At 41.0% G+C, this 21,858-nt stretch overlaps 1 protein-coding gene across 1 annotated transcript in view; it reads left to right on the forward strand.

Moving 5' to 3' along the window:
- The window catches only part of txlng (taxilin gamma), a 38,768-nt gene extending 17,739 nt beyond the window's left edge, over positions 1-21,029 (forward strand). The window contains exons 2-9 of the mRNA XM_060941698.1: positions 467-725; positions 985-1,076; positions 1,185-1,355; positions 1,480-1,674; positions 7,131-7,250; positions 11,996-12,163; positions 12,276-12,371; positions 18,460-21,029. Of these exons, the coding sequence (XP_060797681.1) occupies positions 467-725; positions 985-1,076; positions 1,185-1,355; positions 1,480-1,674; positions 7,131-7,250; positions 11,996-12,163; positions 12,276-12,371; positions 18,460-18,777 (1,419 nt within the window). The 3' untranslated portion in view covers positions 18,778-21,029. The remainder of the gene's footprint in view (positions 1-466; positions 726-984; positions 1,077-1,184; positions 1,356-1,479; positions 1,675-7,130; positions 7,251-11,995; positions 12,164-12,275; positions 12,372-18,459) is intronic.
- The last annotated feature ends 829 nt before the right edge of the window (positions 21,030-21,858 follow it).

The following is a 21,858-nucleotide window of genomic DNA, read 5'->3' on the forward strand; positions in this document are numbered from 1 at the left end:
AACTGCAGATTTTATTCCAGCCAAGCAGCAGCCACACCTCGTTCCACCCGTGTAATCGGTTGCTGTTGGTCGTTAATCGATGGTCAGTTGTGGCTCCTGTATGTTTGGAATGAACATCTGCAGCCATATTGGCCCTTTGTGGATAAGACCACAGGAATTAGTGTCTTCAAGGCATGGTGCAACATTTAACATGAAATGGCAACAGACAAGTCAGACAGTAGACTATACGCCACACTATACAAACATTAAGCACAGGACGGGAGAGTGTAGATGATACAGTGGATAAATTACCGTTGTACGTGTTTTATTAAAGTACACAGTAATAGGGGGCAATAGTCCTTTGTCGGCACTTCTGACGACGTAAATGCCTACAGGTTAAAGAGGCATTTGCAAATCAAACACCATGCAAAAGCATCAGTCAACAAACCAAGACATTCTAACAGGTTTTTTTTTTTTTCTCCAACAGTACGGGGCTAACATGATGGAGACTACTAGTGCATGTGGAATGGAGGCAGCCACACGTGGCCTTGTGGAGGGTAGCAGTTCCCCTCCAGCTAGTGTGACTCCTTCTCAAGATAACCTTGGGGAGTTTGGAGGACTGATTAACTCCTGCTGCAACGAGGAGGTAAGAGGGGAGACACCTGGGAGAGAAGATTGCCAGATTGACCCCCTTGAAGGCGAGCTGGACTCGAGTGGTGATCAGAACAAGGACCAAAATATGTTTGGTGGGTGCTATCATCAGAATGCTGAACCTTGGTTCAGGTTGTTGAGTCAATTCCTGGGCCTTAACAGCGCAGCAAAGTTAAATTTAGATCAGAAGGAAGTGATTTAGATGGGCTTGTTTCCTGTTTTGACATCCTGCTAGCAGGTGACTTGGGCATACTGTAAATTTTCAGATCTCAAACAGAAGTGTAAGTTACAGTAATTGGTTAATGCCCATGAAATACTTCTTACTTTAAAGGGGTTCTTGTACATTTAATGCAGGAAAAGAGGTGCTGTTACTGATGCAAGCCCTTCACACTTTAGCTACTCCAGAGGAGAAACTTGCTGCTCTTTGCAAAAAGTATGCTGACCTGGTAAGTACCTGTAGCTTTCAGGGCTAGTTGTGTGGTTTAGTGCAATAACAATAATGGACGGGGGTTCTCACAGTATCTATTAGAAACATAACAAAATGCCTTTGACAGCTAGAAGACAGTCGCAGTATGCAGAAGCAAGTGAAGGTGCTGCAGAAGAAGCAGACACAGGTCCTCAAAGAGAAGATCCATCTTCAGAGTGAACACAGCAAGGCTATTCTGGCTCGCAGCAAGCTGGAAAGCCTTTGCAGGGAACTACAACGGCACAACAAGACCCTGAAGGTGCTGCATGAGTCCTGTGCTGGTTATGGATTGATAGATATTCACACTGATATCGGGTCTGTAATGGCAAGCAGTGGCGCTATATGAAACGTTGGTGGTCTAAACCCTCCGTTTTGTTTGGTAGGAGGAGAACACCCAGCGGTTCAGAGAATACGAAGAGAGGCGTAAGGAGGCCACACTTCATTTTCAGATGACTCTCAATGAGATCGAAATGCAGATGGAGCAGCACAATAACCACAACACCAAGCTGAGGCAGGAGAACATGGAGCTTGCTGAGAAACTCAAGAAGCTCATTGAGCAGTATGAGCTGCGGGAAGAGGTGAGAAAAATCTTTGAAATGGTCAAAAAAAAAAGTTGTATGTAGTTCCTAATCATAATGTAAAAAGTACTGGATTAGAAAATGGGGGGGAAATATGAGACATTGTATAGCCATGACCTGATAGATTAACGGAGTGCCCGAACCCCAGGATATACAAAGAAATATGTTGGAGCTCGACATTAACGGTAGCCCGATTGTCTGGGACAACCAAGTGTTTGGTCTGGACAGATTAAATCCGCATCTGCTTGTCTGATGGGACAAGGTGAATTATTCCCAACTCTCCCAGAAGTTCCGGGAATCTTCTGCATCCCTAATAGTGGCTTCCTGATGCCCGCAAATTGGATACAATGTCCCGGAATCTAGAGCGAGCAAGAGCACGCGTGAGAGTGACACAGTGTGAGTGCATCCTGATTGCTCTGTCTTGTTAAACAGACCAGTCAGTTCTCTGTGTGGGCAGGTTTTATGTCTTCTCTCCCAGACCGAGAGTCCGTCAGTTCAGTATATCCAGGAGCCTCATGGTAGTGTGCCCCAAAAAACGAAAATACAAAACGCGCTTCATCTCAGACTACATGAAAGTGTCCCCTTGCCTAATAGGGGTAAAAATAATGACAGTGTTGTGCGCTGTACTGTTTGTAACAGTGACTTCAGCATTGCCCATGGTGGGGTAAACGATTGTAAAAGACATGTTGAGGGGAGTTTAACAGAGTAATTTGTTCATGTGCAGATTATTTATGCTCACTGTTAAAGGAACAGTCCACCGTACTTCCATAATGAAATATGCTCTTATCTGAATTGAGACGAGCTGCTCTGTACCTCTCCGAGCTTTGCGCGACCTCCCAGTCAGTCAGACGCGCTGTCACTCCTGTTAGCAATGTAGCTAGGCTCAGTATGGCCAATGGTATTTTTTGGGGCTGTAGTTAGATGCGACCAAACTCTTCCACGTTTTTCCTGTTTACATAGGTTTATATGACCAGTGATATGAAACAAGTTCAGTTACACAAATTGAAATGTAGTGATTTTCTATGCTATGGAAAGTCCGCACTATAATGACAGGCGTACTAACACCTTCTGCGCGCTTCGGCAGTGCATTGATACGGAGCTCAGATATCAATGCGCTGCCGAAGCGCGCAGAAGGTGTTAGTACGCCTGTCATTATAGTGCGGACTTTCCATAGCATAGAAAATCGCCACGTTTCAATTTGTGTAACTGAACTTGTTTCATATCACTGGTCATATAAACCTATGTAAACAGGAAAAACGCAGAAGAGTTTGGTCGCATCTAACTACAGCCCCAAAAAATACCATTGGCCATACTGAGCCTAGCTACATTGCTAACAGGAGTGACAGCGCGTCTGACTGACTGGGAGGTCGCGCAAAGCTCGGACAGGTACGGAGCAGCTCGTCTCAATTCAGATAAGAGCATATTTCATTATGGAAGTATGGTGGACTGTTCCTTTAAGGCTACATGATAAGGTTAAACTCCTTGAAGACTTGCTTAAAGTTGCAATAGAATAGAAAATGAGTTAAATAATAGTAATAAGCAGTTCACATAAATAGTGTAAGTAGTCCACATATTTTACTGTGACGTTTTCTACATACAGTGGTGCTTGAAAGTTTCACACAAGTCCTAAAAGTAGATAAATAGAACCCAGTTAAACAAATGAGACAAAAATATTATAATTGGTCATTTATTTATTGAGGAAAATGATCCGATATTACATATCTGTGAGTGGCAAAAGTATGTGAACCTCTAGGATTGGCAATTAATTTGAAGGTGAAATTAGAGTCAGGTGTTTTCAATCAATGAGATGACAATCAGGTGTGAGTGGGCACCCTGTTTTATTTAAAGAACAGGGATCTATCAAAGTCTGATCTTCACAACACATGTTTGTGGAAGTGTATCATGGCACAAACAAAGGAGGTTTCTGAGGACCTCAGAAAAAGCGTTGTTGATACTCATCAGGCTGGAAAAGGTTACAAAACCATCTCTAAAGAGTTTGGACTCCACCAGTCCACAGTCAGACAGATTGTGTACAAATGGAGGAAATTCAAGACCATTGTTACCCTCCCCAGGAGTGGCCTACCAACAAAGATCACTCCAAGAGCAAGGCGTGTAATAGTCGGCGAAGTCAGAAAGGACCCCAGGGTAACTTCTAAGCAACTGAAGGCCTCTCTCACATTGGCTAATGTTAATGAGTCCACCATCAGGAGAACACTGAACAACAATGGTGTGCATGGCAGGGTTGCAAGGAGAAAGCCACTGCTCTCCAAAAAGAACATTGCTGCTCGTCTGCAGTTTGCTAAAGATCACGTGGACAAGCCAGAAGGCTATTGGAAAAATGTTTTGTGGACGGATGAGACCAAAATAGAACATTGTGGTTTAAATGAGAAGTGTTATGTTTGGAGAAAGGAAAACACTGCATTCCAGCAGAAGAACCTTATCCCATCTGTGAAACATGGTGGTGGTGGTATCATGGTTTTGGGCCTGTTTTGTTGCATCTGGGCCAGGATGGCTTGCCATCATTGATGGAACAATGAATTCTGAATTATACCAGCAAATTCTGAAGGAAAATGTCAGGACATCTGTCCATGAACTGAATCTCAAGAGAAGGTGGGTCATGCAGCAAGACAACGACCCTAAGCACAAAAGTCGTTCTACCAAAGAATGGTTAAAGAAGAATAAAGTTAATGTTTTGGAATGGCCAAGTCAAAGTCCTGACCTTAATCCAATGGAAATGTTTTGGAAGGACCTGAAGCGAGCAGTTCATGTGAGGAAACCCACCAACATCCCAGAGTTGAAGCTGTTCTGTACGGAGGAACGGGCTAAAATTCCTCCAAGCCGGTGTGCAGGACTGATCAACAGTTAACAGAAACGTTTAGTTGCAGTTATTGCTGCACAAGGGGGTCACACCAGATACTGAAAGCAAAGGTTCACATACTTTTGCCACTCACAGATATGTAATATTGGATCATTTTCCTCAATAAATAAATGACCAAGTATAATATTTTTGTCTCATTTGTTTAACTGGGTTCTCTTTATCTACTTTTTTTAGGACTTGTGTGAAAATCTGATGATGTTTTAGGTCATATTTATGCAGAAATATAGAAAATTCTAAAGGGTTCACAAACTTTCGAGCACCACTGTATAGGCTGATCTTATTCGGTTTACAGACAAGAGAAAATTACTCGGAGTATTACATATAACTGCCCCAGACAATATAGTTAGGATACCTTGTGCTTTTATATCTTTTTAGGGATTGTTGAAAATCACCATTTTATCGTAATTATTAAAGTTACATCAATAAAGTTCCAACAGAAGTAATTCCATCCCCTCAGTGATCTGGCTGTGTCGTTATTTACGAAATTCTCGGGAAGTCGAGTACAGCAGGTGTGTGCGTATTTAAAAAAAAAAAAAAAAAAAAAAAAGTCATATCTGCTTATCGATTATTAGACTCTGAATTCATTGAAATCAGAGAAATGATCAAATCTCAATAAAATAAATATCTGGTGAATCTTCATTTCATTCTGACTTATTGTGTGTTTTTTTTTTTTTTTTTTTTTTGTCTGGTTCACATTAACAGATCGTAAAATAGTTGGCAGGAATTTTACGACAGTGCCGAACTCATTTGTGGTTTTTTATTCACCACGTGATTGTCACCCTGATCATGTTCAACTGGTTTTAATTTATTTTTTAAATTAATTTAGACTTCAGGTTTTACTGGATTAATCAGGATTTAACTTTATTTCATACAGAAGCTTTGAATTTGGGTGAGTCTAACTCTTAAAACTGCAGATCAGGTAATGGGTTATAAACAACACATTCGCTAATGGGGCATTAGATAGTTTGTTACAATTAAAGTTTGAGTTTTATTGAAAAATTATAAACCATTTAAAGCATCATGATTAGGCCAAATAAAAAAAAAATAGTGTGTTTCCGGTAACCCGACCGACCGAGAATTTCGGCGGCGAAATTGCCTACCGTAAAGTTATTACAAATTTCCCTTGATATTTTAGTGTAAGCGGCGTTAGTTTGTCATAATTTTTTGTTTCAACGCATTCAAGTTGTGAAAGAAACGATAAAAAGTAAAGTGTTTCGCCACTTCTATCAGCCCTCCTGCATAAACATGGAAGCGCACTTGTATGCTGAAGGAGGAAGGCAAAACTGAGCCGAGGCGCCATTTTGAATCCTCATTCAAGGCTGTAATGCAAATTGCTTCCTCTTCAGTATACAAGTGCACTTCCATGGCAGGGAAGAGCACTACATTTTGCTGCCTATGTAGTCCCCTATTTATACAAATAGGAGTCATTCAGGATTCAGCTGTGTTTTTGCTCGACCCAAGTTCTACAGTAGGCTAGGCCAGGCCGTCTCCTTTTAATGGAAGTAGCCTAGCCTAGGACGTTATTTTTTGATAAGGTGTTTTTCATGTTATTACATGAAAATATCATGAAATTACGTGATGTTATGTTATTACATGATAAATATATTGTAAAAACGTGATAACTTTAACAATATCTTTTCACGTAATTACTTGATTCTAAGCCAATTTTTTTTGAGTGTGGCAGAAATACGCTTCCGTAGATCATAACTCGAACTCTCGCGATATATATATATATATATTTTATTCGTTTAAAGATTTAGAACACTTTTATTTTATTATGATGTGTGGTATAAAGGATTCTGTGCCAAAATACTATTTTGTAAGATGTTTACTTGTGTTAATTTTTTCGAACAAAATAAAAAAAAAATTAAGAAAAAAAAAAACTTTTTCCTACCTACCGACCTTATTTTAGTATTTCATGTTACCGGAACCACACTATCTTCTTTTTTTTTTTTTTTTTGGCCTTATCATAACTACACCTGCTTTTTGATAAACTTTTTTTAACCATTTGCCTTTCACTGAACTCATAAATACACAGTAATAAAAAGGTTATGGTCAGGACAAGTGAAAAATCTTCCTGCTTGTCTGACTGGAGAAGTGGATTAAAATGTTAATGTCGAGCCCTGTGTGTTCAGCGATGATGATACTGTAGACCTCGAGGACCTTAATCATAAGAACATCATCCAAAAACTAGCAATTTATAGTACGTGTATTCATCTCATTACCACTTGTTCTGCTCACAAGATTATGCACATGTAGGCGGCCTGCTTTATCTGATTTGGTGTGAAAAAAGCCCAAGAGCAAGCGAATATACACAGCCATTCTGTTTCATTCCACATGAAAGGTCATGTCTGGAGAGTTTAGAAATTTATTTCAGTCGTTGCTTACGTCTGAGCACCATTTTTCTAATATTTTAATTTAGCAAAGTTCTCCCCACATTTCAGCCGCTGTCTATAAAATATCCACAACTGGAACATCTCCGATCTCCCTCTGTGGTACCGTAACGCTCTATAGGTTGTACTAATTATTGCAGTGATTTTATAATGGCAAGTCTGACTATAACACTTCTTCTTTTCAGCACATTGACAAGGTGTTCAAGCACAAGGAGCTTCAGCAGCAGCTGGTTGATGCAAATCTTCAGAGGACGGCCGAGCTGATGAGAGAGGTGGAAGAGAAGCAGCAGAAAGAGAGAGAACTTGTAAGTCACTCCACTTACTCCAGAATTACTGATTAAGCCAGAGTGTGTTTTTTTTTTTTTAAATATATATATAATTTTTGTTTAAATGTTCATTATTCTCAGTATGGACTAAGGGAAAACACTTCCTCTCTATAATGGTTATACAGTCAGCTTCAGAATTATTGGCACCCTGTATAAAGATGAGCTTAACCAGTCATCCTGCTGGTGGACTGTGATCTTTAGAGCATTTTATTAAATTTAGCATTAAAGTTTGCATTTTTTAACACTTTTTTTATTTATGGTGTTTGTCATTAAATTCACAATGCAATTAAAGATTTTACAATGCTTTGTGGACAAATGATGACCACACCAAAAGACGTTACTCAGGACAGACAAGAAGAAACAAAAAACAAAACACAAACAAAAATCAACTACAGGAAAAAAAAAAGATTGGTGCTCCATTGTATAATTTGACATGTCAGCAAGATGGATAGTAAATACAATAAGTATAAGCAAGTGATATATGCTCACAGTTCCAGGCCAGGTAACAAATTCACATATTGTATGAAACGTGGTCCCACGTTTTGTAAAACTTGTTAACAGAGCCATTCAGAGTGCATCTAATCTTTCCCAGCTTTATATTTAACATAACATCTCTGATCGATTGATTATTTGTTGGAGGATTTGAATCCTTCCATTTAAAGAGAATGGCACGCCTAGCTAACAAAGAAAAAAAGGCAATAACCCTCTGAAGGTAAGCTGGAAGACTAGACCCGTCTGTACATGATGCAACACCAAAGATGCCAATTTTAGGACAGGGCTGAAAATTACAATTCTATGCCTTAGAGATTGTGTCAAAAAAGGAATCCCAGAAAGATGACAGTTTTGGACAAGACCATAGCATGTGGTAGTTGGTGGCTGGGGCCTGTTTGCACCTGTCACAAGTAGTGTTTATATCTGGAAATATTTGGGTAGTCTAACTTTAGAAAAGTGTAGCCTATTGCCGTTTTTCCACTACCAACGCAGCTGAGTTGGGCTGAGCCGTGCCGTGCTGAGTCGAGCTGAGTGGGGCTGTTGGCGTTGCATTTCGACTACAACCGCGCTGAACCGTGCTGGCTGGAAGTGGGTGGACACATTGGGTGCAAACAGTGACATCAGTGACCTTTTAAGCGGTAGTCTCACGACCCGAATAGTAAACAATAAACATGGAGTCGTTAGTGTTGCTGGTCTTGGTGCTGTGGCTTGTTGTCACCGACAACGCCAACAGATACTGGCAAGAGCGTATAGATGAGGCGAGGCGCATAAGGCTTCAGAAATTCTCGTAATTCTTCTTCCAGGTTTACGGTGTTTACAGATCCCAGCGTGCTCACGGGGCGTGTGTGGGCATGTGAGGACACTCCTCCTCACCAATCAGTGCACAGGGGAGTGTCTGCTCACGCCCCTAGCCCCACTCGGCTCGGTTTGGCTCGCTTCAGCCCTACTCCAAAACCGTGCGAGTTTTGGGTGCTGAGTAGGGCTGAAGCGAGCTGAGTCGCGCCGCTCTGAGGTAGTCGAAACGCGAGCCGTGTCGGGCTGAAGTGAGCTGAAAAAGGGTAGTGGAAAAGGGCCATTAGTAAGACGTTAAACGGGATCAAGGCATGTCTTGAACAGATAGAAGACGAATGGATCCTCAGCAAAGCCAAATTTTGCATTTTTAAGTTCACCTGACTGTTTAGGAAACATTCATCCATGATTTCCTGGGTGATGCAAAGGCCAAGTTCATTCTTAGTATTTGAGAATACACAAAATGAGACAAAAGTGGGTCAATCTCCATAAAACTGGCGTAGGTGTGGATACATCACTGAAAATGCCAGTATCCACTGTTGCATAATATTTCAAAAAGTTTACAACAAAAGGGCCTGTAATGAATCTGCCTGGGAGAGAATGTAAGGTGTATTTTGCTCTGAGCACTGTGAGGAGGCTGGTTATAGAGGCAAAGATATCTCCAATTGGTTTGGGGGCCACAGAGTCTCCAAATCTATGATTACACGCCCTTTTATTTTATCAAACCACAAATGTTTTTCCCGAGTCACGTTTCAACAACACCACCCAAGGTGAAGTTGACATAAGTAGGATATTCAGACCAGAACAGTATGGTGCAGGATATACGTGGAGCTCTTTGTCTTCCAGAGGCCCTGAGAACCTTGTTTGCATACAGGGCATCAGATTTCATAAAGTACCAGGAGCTTTTTAATAAAAACCTGGTTGCCTCTGTGAGGACGCTACAACTGGAATCAAGGTGTGGGTTTTTTTTTTTTTTTTTTGGGAGACATGGCCATCCCAGTCCCCTGGGGAAAAACTGAGCTGAACAGAATCTTAAAGGGCTGATGACACGAACATGACTCTGTGCAATTTCTTAAATAAACTATACAACATGGCAAACATGTTAGATTTCTGTTATAATTACGTGAAAAGAAGCTGTTGTTACGCAAATATCCAACTTTTAATTGCACAGCGCAAGAAAACTGGGTCCGTGGCTCGCGGCCATGTTGTGACGTCAGCGGAAGAACACGCTGCGGTTCACTGGCTGTTCTACTCTGGTTCTACTCAATGGAAATGGCGCATGAAAACGCCGGTGAACTCTCTAGTGCTAGCTCTTCCTCTTCTGGGAGTCTAGAATTGTGTTGATCTCTTCCGAATAGAATCTATGATAGCCTACCCTCTTTGCCCTTTGCCTCTCGTTGCTAGGCGGCAGTTACATGAAAGCCGCAAGCTTTCACAAGCAAATACATGACTGATATCACGCCGACTTTGATTACATTTATGATTATCATGTAGAATCTATAGCTCGTACCTTTATCTTATGTCGTTTCACAACACATGTTCTGACAGGAGGACTGTCTTTGGATCCGGCATAGCTACTAGTAGACCCCCTCCGGAATACTGGCAGTGTTGCCAGATTGGGAGGATTCCCGCCCAGTTGGGCGGTTTCAAGTGCATTTTGGTGGGTTTTGAACATATTTTGGGCTGGAAAACGTCAGCAGTATCTGTTGCCAGATACTGCTGACGTTTTCCAGCCCAAAATATGTTCAAAACCCACCAAAGTGCACTTCAAACCGCTCAACTGGGCGGGAAACCTCCCAATCTGGCAACACTGTGTAGGCACTGCTGATGGTAGTAACACGTTTGTGATGAACTGAACACCCAAGAGATTCTTTTAAGCTGGGAAGGGTGTCAAAACAATCCAAATCGAAGTGTTCAGAGCACAGGACGGATGTTGGTGAGGGCTCCCACTTGTCATGAGTGCGCCTGACTTGCTTCACCCACTTCGCATGCAGCTCGGGATCTCTGGGAAACTTGAATAAACTTACCCCATCCTTGTGGGTTTTGGAGCAAAAGCCGGCAACACAACGCGAAAGCATAATAACTTCTTTCTATCTATCTATCTATCGATCGATCGATCGCATCAACAACAAACTGGTAAGTGAGGAGGAAGGTTGTTTCGCTGACGTCATATAGCCCCTCCTCCTCTTTCGTCTCCTGGGTGCTGCAGCCCCGTCAAATTTGCCCAAATAGCCGCGTTTTTATCATAACTTGTAAAATAGGCGCCTTCGTGAATTAATATATGGATCATCGGGAATTACTTTTTATATTATAAAACATCGCCAAAGATGTCAAAAACGTGTCATCAGCACTTTAAACATTTTAAGAGAGGACTCTATTGCATAAATTACTAAATGCAGTGGCAATCATTGTACCTTTTTGGGGGGGGGGTTCTTTAAGGGGTGCCAATAATTATGGACCTGAATGTATATAACTTCAAAGTTTTTGATCTTATTGAACTGCAAGAAAGCGGAACTTGTTAAATTTTTTTTTTAGTAGATTAAAAGATCAGCCTGTCAGAATATTGGTGCTGCTGTGGCTTTATCACTTGTTAGTATAAATACGCAGGTGATTTATAGAAAATTGCACGTGCTGATTGGTTAAGAAATTTGGGCCAATCGCTTTGTCACTGTAAGTGAGGAAGAATTACAAATGATGAAAGAAAACGCTGTTCCGAAAAGCACTAAAGATGCTATGAAGTTTGGTCTAAAACTATTCAAAGGGAAGGTGGAGTTGGGATCTATGTTATCCGTTTCAAAACGAAGTACTTTGTGACTCGGCGTAGATAAGTGACAGAAGTCTATGCGCATTACGTTTGCATGCTGCCTCTGAAGTTTGAAATTCATCTCATCTCATCATCTCTAGCCGCTTTATCCTTCTACAGGGTCGCAGGCAAGCTGGAGCCTATCCCAGCTGACTACGGGCGAAAGGCGGGGTACACCCTGGACAAGTCGCCAGGTCATCACAGGGCTGACACATAGACACAGACAACCATTCACACTCACATTCACACCTACGCTCAATTTAGAGTCACCAGTTAACCGAACCTGCATGTCTTTGGACTGTGGGGAAACCGGAGCACCCGGAGGAAACCCACGCGGACACGGGGAGAACATGCAAACTCCACACAGAAAGGCCCTCGCCGGCCATGGGGCTCGAACCCAGGACCTTCTTGCTGTGAGGCAACAGTGCTAACCACTACACCACCGTGCCGCCAAGTTTGAAATTATTTTAAAAAAATATTTTTGTAAATATTCACCTGTGTATTAATACTAAAACATTTATCCACCTCGGGCTCAGTGAATAATAACCTCGACTTCATCTTTATTATTCACCGTTATCTACTTCACTTTCGGCAGATAATTGTTAGTTAATGAATCCCCTCGTGTCCGTTTATTCTTTAGCTCCTGAAAGATGCGACAGAATCAAGACATAAATGTGAGCTGATGAAGGAGCAGGAGCTTCAGCTGAAGCAGCAGCTTACTCTTTACATGGACAAATTTGAGGAGTTTCAGACGACCCTTGCCAAGAGCAATGAAGTGTTCACTTCCTTCAGACAGGAAATGGAGAAGGTGTGCTGTGTTTTCTTCTAATGTGTTTTCTGGAGCGTTTGACTTTACACAAACAACGTTGTACTTTCAGTACTGACTCCTCTTTCTGTTTTGATTGCTTTATTTTCCACAGATGACCAAGAAAATCAAGAAGCTGGAGAAAGAGACCACTCTTTGGAGGACCAAATGGGAGACTAATAACCAGACCTTACTGCAGATGGCTGAGGAGGTGAGAAAACATGCTGGATGTAGTAGTAAACACAAGCAGGCCTGTCGAACGCCACCAGTGTTTTCTCTTGGAGCTATCTGGAAATCTCAAACCAACAGGCGATGTGTGTATCCTGTAAACAATGAGACACACAAGCCCCTTTTATACAGCCTATTCAAGGCAGACATCTTGCGCCTTAATTCTGCCTCGTGCTGTATAAAATGTCTGGATGCTGAACGTGCTGTTCCGCCTCTGAGCTGGAGCCCACATCTGTGTAACAGAGACAGCTGGAATGGTGGAACAGAGATGTGACATTTTTGGAGGAAAGCAATCCCTACATTAAGTTTATTTTTAAATGTGAAAATACTTTTTTTTACGCTTCAAGGATTTAACATTCCAGCTCACAAAGGTGACCTGACAACCACCTGGTTTATTCACGTTCCGGTGTGGCCTAACCATATTCTGTTATAGGGGACAAACATTTAAAGGTATAGTAATGTATGATGAACTTGATTGGTTGTACGTAAAGCCATCTACTAAGACATTAACAGACAAAACAAACAAAAAAAAAAAGAGTTCGGTGCAATGTTTTCCCATCCCCAGCCACCAATGGGAATGTGGTGATTTACTAAACCCCTCGCAAAAAAATCCACACATGACGTGCTTGTGAGACGAAACGCTAGTCTCGCAGGTTACTCTGCTCTTGTCTAAATGTAACAAGTAATTTAAGTGATTGGGGGGGATGAAACTAACAAGGTGCCACCCTTTTAAACAGTAGGCCAGCACCTCTAGACACTTCTTGGTCATTCAATATTCTTAAAGTGCATATCCTGGACCAATTTCGTGGGTTTTATTTATTTATTTATTATATGAAAGTATGTCCCTTTTACACACTCATCCAGAAGGGTAATTTTGCACAAGGCCATCTGTCTACAGCAGAAAAAAATAAAATGACAAAACGTGTCTGGAAAAATCCCAAGGGAGTCTGGAGCCAGATTCGTGACGACATCTATCTGCGGAAGCGCCAGCAGGCTGCGCGAGCTTTGCACGGTTTCAGTGCACAGCCTGTGTAGACCAAGCGCTCCCATTTTCTCTCTCATTGTCTGGTCTTTTGGGAAACGATGAGTACTAATCCCATCAAGATTGGTGTTGCTACACCCTCCTACGATATATCTGTTAATAATTACGCGATAACGAAGAAATTTGCAGAAAACCACCAGGTCGTTTTCTCATAAACAAACCAGCGCTGACGTAGGATTCAGAGGGAGGCGTCCCGCACGCAACGTCATGAAAATCAATGTTTGCCGGGAAATCCAAATGCCAAGTTTTTTTTTTTTTTTTTTTTTAGAGGCGGACCAATTCGCCTCAAATGGCTTGATTTTCAACTGAATTTTTCTGGTATTGTGCAAGGTAAAAAAAAAAAAAAATTGCAGAGAATGCAGAATGTTACAGATATTTGACCAAAGTTTAATATAAAATAGGAGAATTACATTCAGTCAACCATCGGTCAAACGGTCATCGGTTAGCATCCCTAGTGGATACGTCACCCCAGACACTGATGCTCAGTTGACGCATCACGCCTCTGGTTGCGGGACACCGGCTCGCCAGCTTTATTATATCGTTTTACTCAGCAACCACAAACCATAGCCACTTGGTAGGAAACTTCAGCTTGGGGTTCTATACAGTGTAATACCGTTTTCAGGTCTGTCGCACAATTTCCTGCTTACCGACTGAATGTATTAACGAAACATAGCGTGGAGTTAAACATTTTTTGTAACATTATTTTTCTTTGGGGGGGGACTAGCAGATTAATATGGACAACTTTTTCTCTTGGATGTGATGGTGTTTAATTGTGTAAATGACCTGTTTCTGTCATTGGAACCAGTGGATTCAGATGAACGTTTTATTCCTGTTTCTCTATCTAAATGACATGTTAATCAACAAATGGTGGAAAAGCTATAGATTTGTGAATGGTTTGTACTCGTATGTAAGTATCGGGTGGACAGTAATGAAGTACATTTACTTGAGTACTGTACACTTTTTGAGTATCTGTACTTGAGTTTTGTTTTTTTTTCTTGGAAACTTATGACTTCACTACATTTGAAAGACAAATATTGTACTCTTCACTCCACTACATTTCTATCAAGGTCCTTGTTACTCGTTACTATGAAGCAGCTTTGAAAGTGGATTTTTTTTTTTTCCCTTTTCTAAAACGTGATTTGGTTTTTTCGCAGGTGACACTTACCCCTTTTCCACCAAATCAGTTCCAGGGCTGGTTCAGGGTCAGTGCTGGTGCTGGTTCACAACTCGTTCAACTTGCGAGCCAGCTGAGAACCAGTTTGCTTTTCCATCGCTCGCGGTGCTAAGCGGAGCCACGTCATTACGTCAGTTACGTCGCTACGTTTGCATAAACCTTGGCGCAAATATCAAAGCAAAAACAACACGGAAGAAGCAGCAACAACAATAATAATAATAATGGATGACTTCACGTTTGTACAGCTGCTGCTTCTCGTCGCTTAAAAATGGCGATCTTTCGCGGTCTTGTTATTGTTGTTGGTCTTAACAACTCCGCCCCCCCGCTGATGTAAGCGGGTCTTTCCTCTGGCCCAGCAGAGAGTTGGTGCTCGCCTGGAACTGGTTTTTCTGGCCCCAGAGCCAGTTCTTTGTCAGTGGAAATAGAAAACCCGGTTCCAAACTAAGCACTGGCCCCGAACCAGCCCTGGAACTGCTTTGGTGGAAAAGGGGCAAATGAGAGCCGATCGGTAATCACTAGGGTCACGTCACGTCCATAGACTGTATAAAATCAAGTTCAGTGATTTCCCAGTAGCATTATTTGAACACGATCAGTTGATGGCAGAATGGAAGAAGGCGGTTCTTTTGGGGAACACACACGCACCCATGGCCCATGAACCCATGTTTCAGTTTTCTGAAAGGATTAAAGATTCGTTTCGTTTTAAATGTTTGCTTTGTTTGCTGAAAACGAAGTACATCATGGCCTCCAAAAACTCACCGTCCAACCTGCGGAAGCATATTGAGGTCTGTAGATGTTTTATTCCAAGAGAAAGCTTGCAGTGAAGTTGTCTGTGCTTTTAGAGCTAGCGATAACGTTGCAATAGCTATGCAGTCCGGTTAGTCAAATGACTTTCTATGGATTTTCCCGCCAAGTTGCCGTAGCCTTGTCCACGGCTAACATTAACACATAGCTAGTTAACTCGGACACTGTTAGTTAGCATGTAAAAATGGAGTTATGTGAACATGAATAACGTTAACTTATCTGAAGTCCTTTCAGAAATATGTTTTAGCATAATCTTGCCAAATAAACAGAATGTAGAAATATTTATTTTCTAGTAGCGTTAGCTACCCAGTATGATTTCGAGTTTAAAAAGAGTTTGCTAGCATGTCAGGTGGAGTTTCACTGACTAGCTAGTTTAATGTTAAACCACCATGATGGCACAGCATGCGTTCATTTTGTAAGTCCAGTCAGTTGCTTCAGAGGTGTTTTAGGTTTTGTAAGCGTTGTGGCAATAATACAACACTGCATTGACAGAAAATGTACTTTTAATACTTAAGTATTTTTAAAAGCAAGTACTTCAGTACTTGAGTAAAAATTTGACTGGACAACTTTCACTTGTCAGTAACATTTAACCAGTGGGATCTGTACTTTGACTTAAGTTGGTTCCTTTGTCCACCTTTTGGTAAGTATCCAGACAATGAGGAACAACAAATATTCTCCCCAGGGCCTTATAGCATCATATTTATACCATGATGCTATGTTACTTTTCTAATAGATTATACAGTGAATTTGACGCTATTCCAAGAAGCTAAATGCTGTTTCAAAATGACAGTTTACCAGGATGCTATTTGAAACCCCTGGGGAGAGACACTGCTCTTTACTGACTTGTTTCAGGGTTAATTATTTGTTGAAGTCAACATTCATAATAAGTGTCCTATTCCTTCGATTGCTTGCATTCTGATATCAGTGAGAGCGCGGGGGTGAGTAGTTGATCTTGTTTGGTTCAGTGTACATCACTGAAGCCAGAATATTGAGGTGCCGCCTTTACACCAATATTATAGATTATACATACAGGCAGGGCTCGAAATTAACTTTTTTTCTTTGTGTCCCCCAGTGGTCCCGAATTCTGTGTTGTATTGTCCCGAATGGAAGCAATAGTGTCCCCATTTTTTTTCCTTTCTGAAATAACCAGTGGTTAATATTATCATATGAAGTTACTATTATATTTGTAACTATGCGATTTTGAACCCTTTTATATCATTTTTACAATAAGTCACAAAACACAAGTGACACACGTCCTATACATCATCTACTTCAAAATTAGTTATTGCATTTTCAGTTTATTAAACTTTTAGCGATCTCACTGTATGAATAGATACCCGTTTAAGGGGCCAACTAGCTCATTCAGAAAATGTTTCAACTCCCTACATCTGCAGTACACTTTAGTTGAAAATAAGACCCCTTTTATGTTCATTTCATCTACTTATACCTTGAATATCTGTTGGCATTTATAAGGCCAACTTATAATTTTCACCATTACCATTATCCATTTTTATGAACTTTCCGTTATCCATAACAGTTATCCATTTTTATGAACTTTCGCTGCCGAAACGTGGGTGCAAATGTTAGCAGCATCAACATAGTGCCAGGTCCGAGCCTAGTTGTGCTGCTGACTAAACTTTCTGAACTAGAAAGACACCAAGAAAACTCACTTATTCTGTTGAACGGTATCTTCCGTCAGTATCATCCACATCATTCCTGTTGTATTTTATAACGTGTCTAACAGTGTTCATTAAGTTCATTCAGTTGCTAGCGTTGCCTGCAGACCAGCCCTATCCACAGTAGTTCCTACCTAACCATAGCATCATAAGTCATAACCTAATAATCACAAATAACTTACCACATTGACAGGCGATGACACTTTGGATCCTGAAGGTCCCGGAGACGTTATGTCTGGGCTTTCAGTTTCTTCCCCACGGTCGGTCCGCTTCAACCACTTAAGCATTTTTGTTCTGGCAAGAGTCAGCGCAGCGTGTGCGGTAGCAATTCCATTCCAAGTCCATATAATGCGGACACCGGCCGAAGATTCTAGAACAGAATGCGCTGCTCTGTAGCCTACGGATGCAGGTGCATCGAAAGTGTAGCTACTAATGTATTTTTCGCTGTTAACGTTTTAAAATTAAAATTGACAAATTAGGTGAATGTCTACGTATGGTTTACGGCTTTGTAAATAATATTAACGTAGAACTTTTTTTCTAGATCTATTTTTTTCCATTGTCCCGGGATTGTCCCAGATATTATGATTTTGTGTCCCGATGACATTTTTTATGGTCCCCGGGACGTCGGGACACCGTTAGTTTCAAGCGCCGCATACAGGACACTTTTTCGATGGAATAAAAACATGTATTCTGTTTCATTTCATTTGGTTTGATAGCATGCAATATTGTTAGCATATTGCTTATCCTACGTGTATTGCGTCGCTCTGCCCGATTGAGTACGAGTGTTGAATATGGTTTACGATATTGCATGGTTGTCAAGACGATATGACATCACACATCGGAGCTGATGCGAATATCCAATATGAGAGTTTTCTGCTGCGTATGCGCAGAACCATTTCTTTGTTCGCCAGGAAAGAGAAAGATGTGTTGAACACCTGAAAGGCTACCGAAACTCCATTAGATATTCTTCACGCATATTTACAAGAGTAAAACATACCAACAGACATAAAAAAAAAAAAACTGGAAGAGTGTGTCTGAATAATATTGGCGCTTTTTTCGTGGTATATCAGATGTATTCCCTTCAGCTAGCAAGATATTGAACAAGTCGAAGATGAGTTCAATATCATGCTAGCTGAATGGAATACATCTGACAGATCACTCAATGCCAGCGAATAATATAATATAATTTAATTATCTGTGTAAAAATGGTTATAGGTTGGTTAGCCAAGTTTGGCCTGTTTGAGGATGAGGAATAGATTAAATTGTCTTCAGTAAACAGAAGCCCATGCTGGTCAGTATTTTAGCCTCGAGGCAGTAAACACTGACATGCCAATGATGTGATTATCATCTCTTTACTGTTTATTAACTCCTTTTGTAGAAAACCGTGCGAGACAAACAGTACAAGGCTCTCCAAGGGAAACTGGAGCGTCTGGAGAAGCTGTGCAGAGCCCTGCAGAGGGAACGCAACGATCTGAGCCAGAAACTAGGAGCCCTCCAGGGCCCAGCAAAGGATCCTGAAGAGGAGGGGACGGGGCCTCCAGATCCCCAGCCAGATGAGGCTTTCAGCCTGCCTGCAAATGTAGGGATGGATGGAGAGGTAGAAGGAGAAATGGAATGTTTGGACCCCGAGACCTCAAGGCTGGTGCAGCAACTGCAGATTGAGGAATCAACCAGAGAGCATCTTAATGACGACTGAGCCAGGCCCATTGAGGGACTTATTATATATATATATTTTTTGTGGAGGCATATATTTTTGTGTAATAGTTAATAATTAAAACTAAAAACATCAATAGTATGAGAACAGCTCGCTCTGTACATCGGTGATTGGCTTTGTGAAGAGCACTTTTTACTCGCTTTTTCTACCATGTGTGTATTTTTCTTAGGAAACAGTCGTGTGGTCCAGCAGTGACTACAGCTTTAGTGTTCCATGCTTAAGTCTTTTGTTTAGGTTTTTCCCCTTCCTGCTAATCAGTGCTCTGATTTCAGATTTTTTTTTTTTTTTTAAATGATAAAATGTAGCTCTGAGATCTGGCTTCTAGTATTGAAATAAATGGATTCGGATGCGTAAAAAGAGGGTGATAATTTAACCTAACCGTCTGTAGTTAATTAACCAGCGGTGTCGAACAGTGCAATTGCAGGGCGTTCATGAAAGGAATCGTGAGCAGGCTTTTTAAAACTAAAATGGACAGTTTACTCCAAATGAAAGTCAAATGGGTTTTGTTCTTCCATTTTTTAAATATAAATTTACAGATCTTAATGTTATCGTGTTTCTTCATCTCGGAGACTATACTGCCTTTTTTTTTTTTTTCTTCTTTTCAACATGGGATACTCAGAATTAAGGGCTAGTTTGACTTAAGGCTGCTATAAACACAGTATGTGAAATGTCCGGACTACTTTGACCACAATTCCAGACCGCATCGAAGCCGGTGTTTCTGCACACCCGTTTATTTACAAATATGGCTGCAGATTGACTTTTTCTAATATAACTAAAATATGATGGGCTTCTTCATTGAAAATCTTACCACTGTAAATGTAGTAAGACTTGTTTACAAGGGTTCCTTTGTATGCATTAAGGTACATATTTTTAAGAAATGATCCTTTTAAAACTTAATCCTTTCACACCGTGTATAGAAAACTACATCGTAAACGAAAGGTGTGTGAACAAAACATGGGCGATGGCTTTGTTTTGGTCGTTAAAAGTCATGACAATTTAAGACTTATTACTCTGCAAACCTTTGTGCCCTAGTAGTGAGGCAGATAAAATACTAAAAATGTTAATTAACTAAAATATCACATTTATTGAAACTAAACCAGATCAGCTTAATTTCAGTTCTGGAACGCATTTAACTGTCAAAAGGAGTTAAATTAATAGCGGCAAAAGGCCTACGTTATTTCAATTGAATTGACCGGATTATTATACTGGCTTGAAATAAGCATTTAATTCGTTTTAATGTGAAGTCATTTACTTAATTAAACTTTAGATATTAACCATTTGCAATAGCTGCCTTTTAGTTATGCACTGCACTTGTAATAGAACAGCTTTTCATTACAACTGGAAATAAAACTCTGTGAAATTCGTTTAAGTTCAAAAGAGGCCTTGATGGGAAATAACGACTTTTTTTTTTTTGGGTGTACTCCTCCCCCTCCTTCTGAGGCAATTCTTATGAACAGGAATAAAATTCTGATGCTGCTGTTCAGTAGCTGTGAGCCTTGTGGCTGTTGCCAACTATATGAAAGTCCCGCGTTGAAATTATGCAAATTTAATAGGGCACATAAGCTTGGCGCCTTCTAATTTCATACAGTCGTTAAACAGGGTGTGAGAACACGTCCCCTCAGGTCCATACTGAGCCATCCGTAGCAAAAGTCAAGTTATTTTACTTAAACGAATACATTCCAGTATTTTTACATAGTACTTATTAAATGGCTCCCTTTTCAGCAGCAGACATGCACACGGTCACTGGAAAACCATTATTTTAGGATTTCACTTTTTAACTTGGTGAACTGAGAAAACAAATGTGGGCAACTTGATCCATGTAAAACAGAAGCAATGCTCTGCTAAGTAAATCAGAAGTGGCTGGACCCCCACCAGTCTGAGTCAGTTTTTCGGAAAGGCTTCCTTACACCACTAATCCATTTGGTTGAAAGTTTTTAATGCTCTTAAGCTAAAATCACATGTTCCTCACGTGCGACTTTGGCTTCTCTTTATAATTGAGTGCACGATGAGGTGGTGTTTTGGTACTGTTCGTTTCTCTTTACTTTGCTGTTGCCCTAGTTTGATTCTCAGGTTATGCAAGAAATCTACCTCCACAGGCAAAACTAACTGTGAAAGAGGCTGAAGACAGCAGTTGCTATGAACATTTTTTTCCCCTCCCTTAACTGAATGTGTCCTGTCTGAGACCGAATGCTCTTGTACCCATGTCTTGCTTTTCAATAAAAATGTTTTGTAGAGTTCTCTGTTCATCATGGTTTCTTGTCTCCCCCCTCAAAAAAAAAATACATGTTAGTGGGGACAGGATGGAAAATGCATGCTTTCTGATTGCCAAAAGAATGTAATTTACCAAATTTGAGACCAGAAGGGGGCGGCACGGTGGTGTAGTGGTTAGCGCTGTCGCCTCACAGCAAGAAGGTCCGGGTTCGAGCCCCGTGGCCGGCGAGGGCCTTTCTGTACGGAGTTTGCATGTTCTCCGCGTGGGTTTCCTCCGGGTGCTCCGGTTTCCCCCACAGTCCAAAGACATGCAGGTTAGGTTAACTGGTGACTCTAAATTGACCGTAGGTGTGAATGGTTGTCTGTGTCTATGACTACATTCAGGCTGCACCCTGAAACGACCCATATCCGATTTTTTTGCCCATATGCGACCTGTATCCGATGTGTTATTGACAATCTGAACGACACATCCGATTTTTTTCACATGCGACCCAGGCCGCTTGGATATGTCGTCCTAAATCCGATGCATATCCGATATTTTCACATGCGACTGCAGTCTGACCGGACAGGTCACATTCATGCGACCTACACGTCATCAACAAGAGACAAACGTCACTATTCTGCGTTGGCTAATCCCGCCTCTTTGGTGGAAAACAACATTTGTACAGTTTTCAGAATTTAAATAGACTTTTATAGAATTGATCAAGCTAATGGTGGATTTGGTAGGGACCTGGATGTTTATCTGTTATCCTGATTAAATAAAACAGTTTCTATAACTGATTTATAACTTAAACCATCCTGTATTACAAGATAAGATTGTTCTGGAAATTTCCAGTAATTTGACACCTTCGG

This window comes from Neoarius graeffei, chromosome 15 (genome assembly GCF_027579695.1).
Source record: "Neoarius graeffei isolate fNeoGra1 chromosome 15, fNeoGra1.pri, whole genome shotgun sequence".
In the NCBI taxonomy this organism is placed as follows: domain Eukaryota; kingdom Metazoa; phylum Chordata; class Actinopteri; order Siluriformes; family Ariidae; genus Neoarius; species Neoarius graeffei.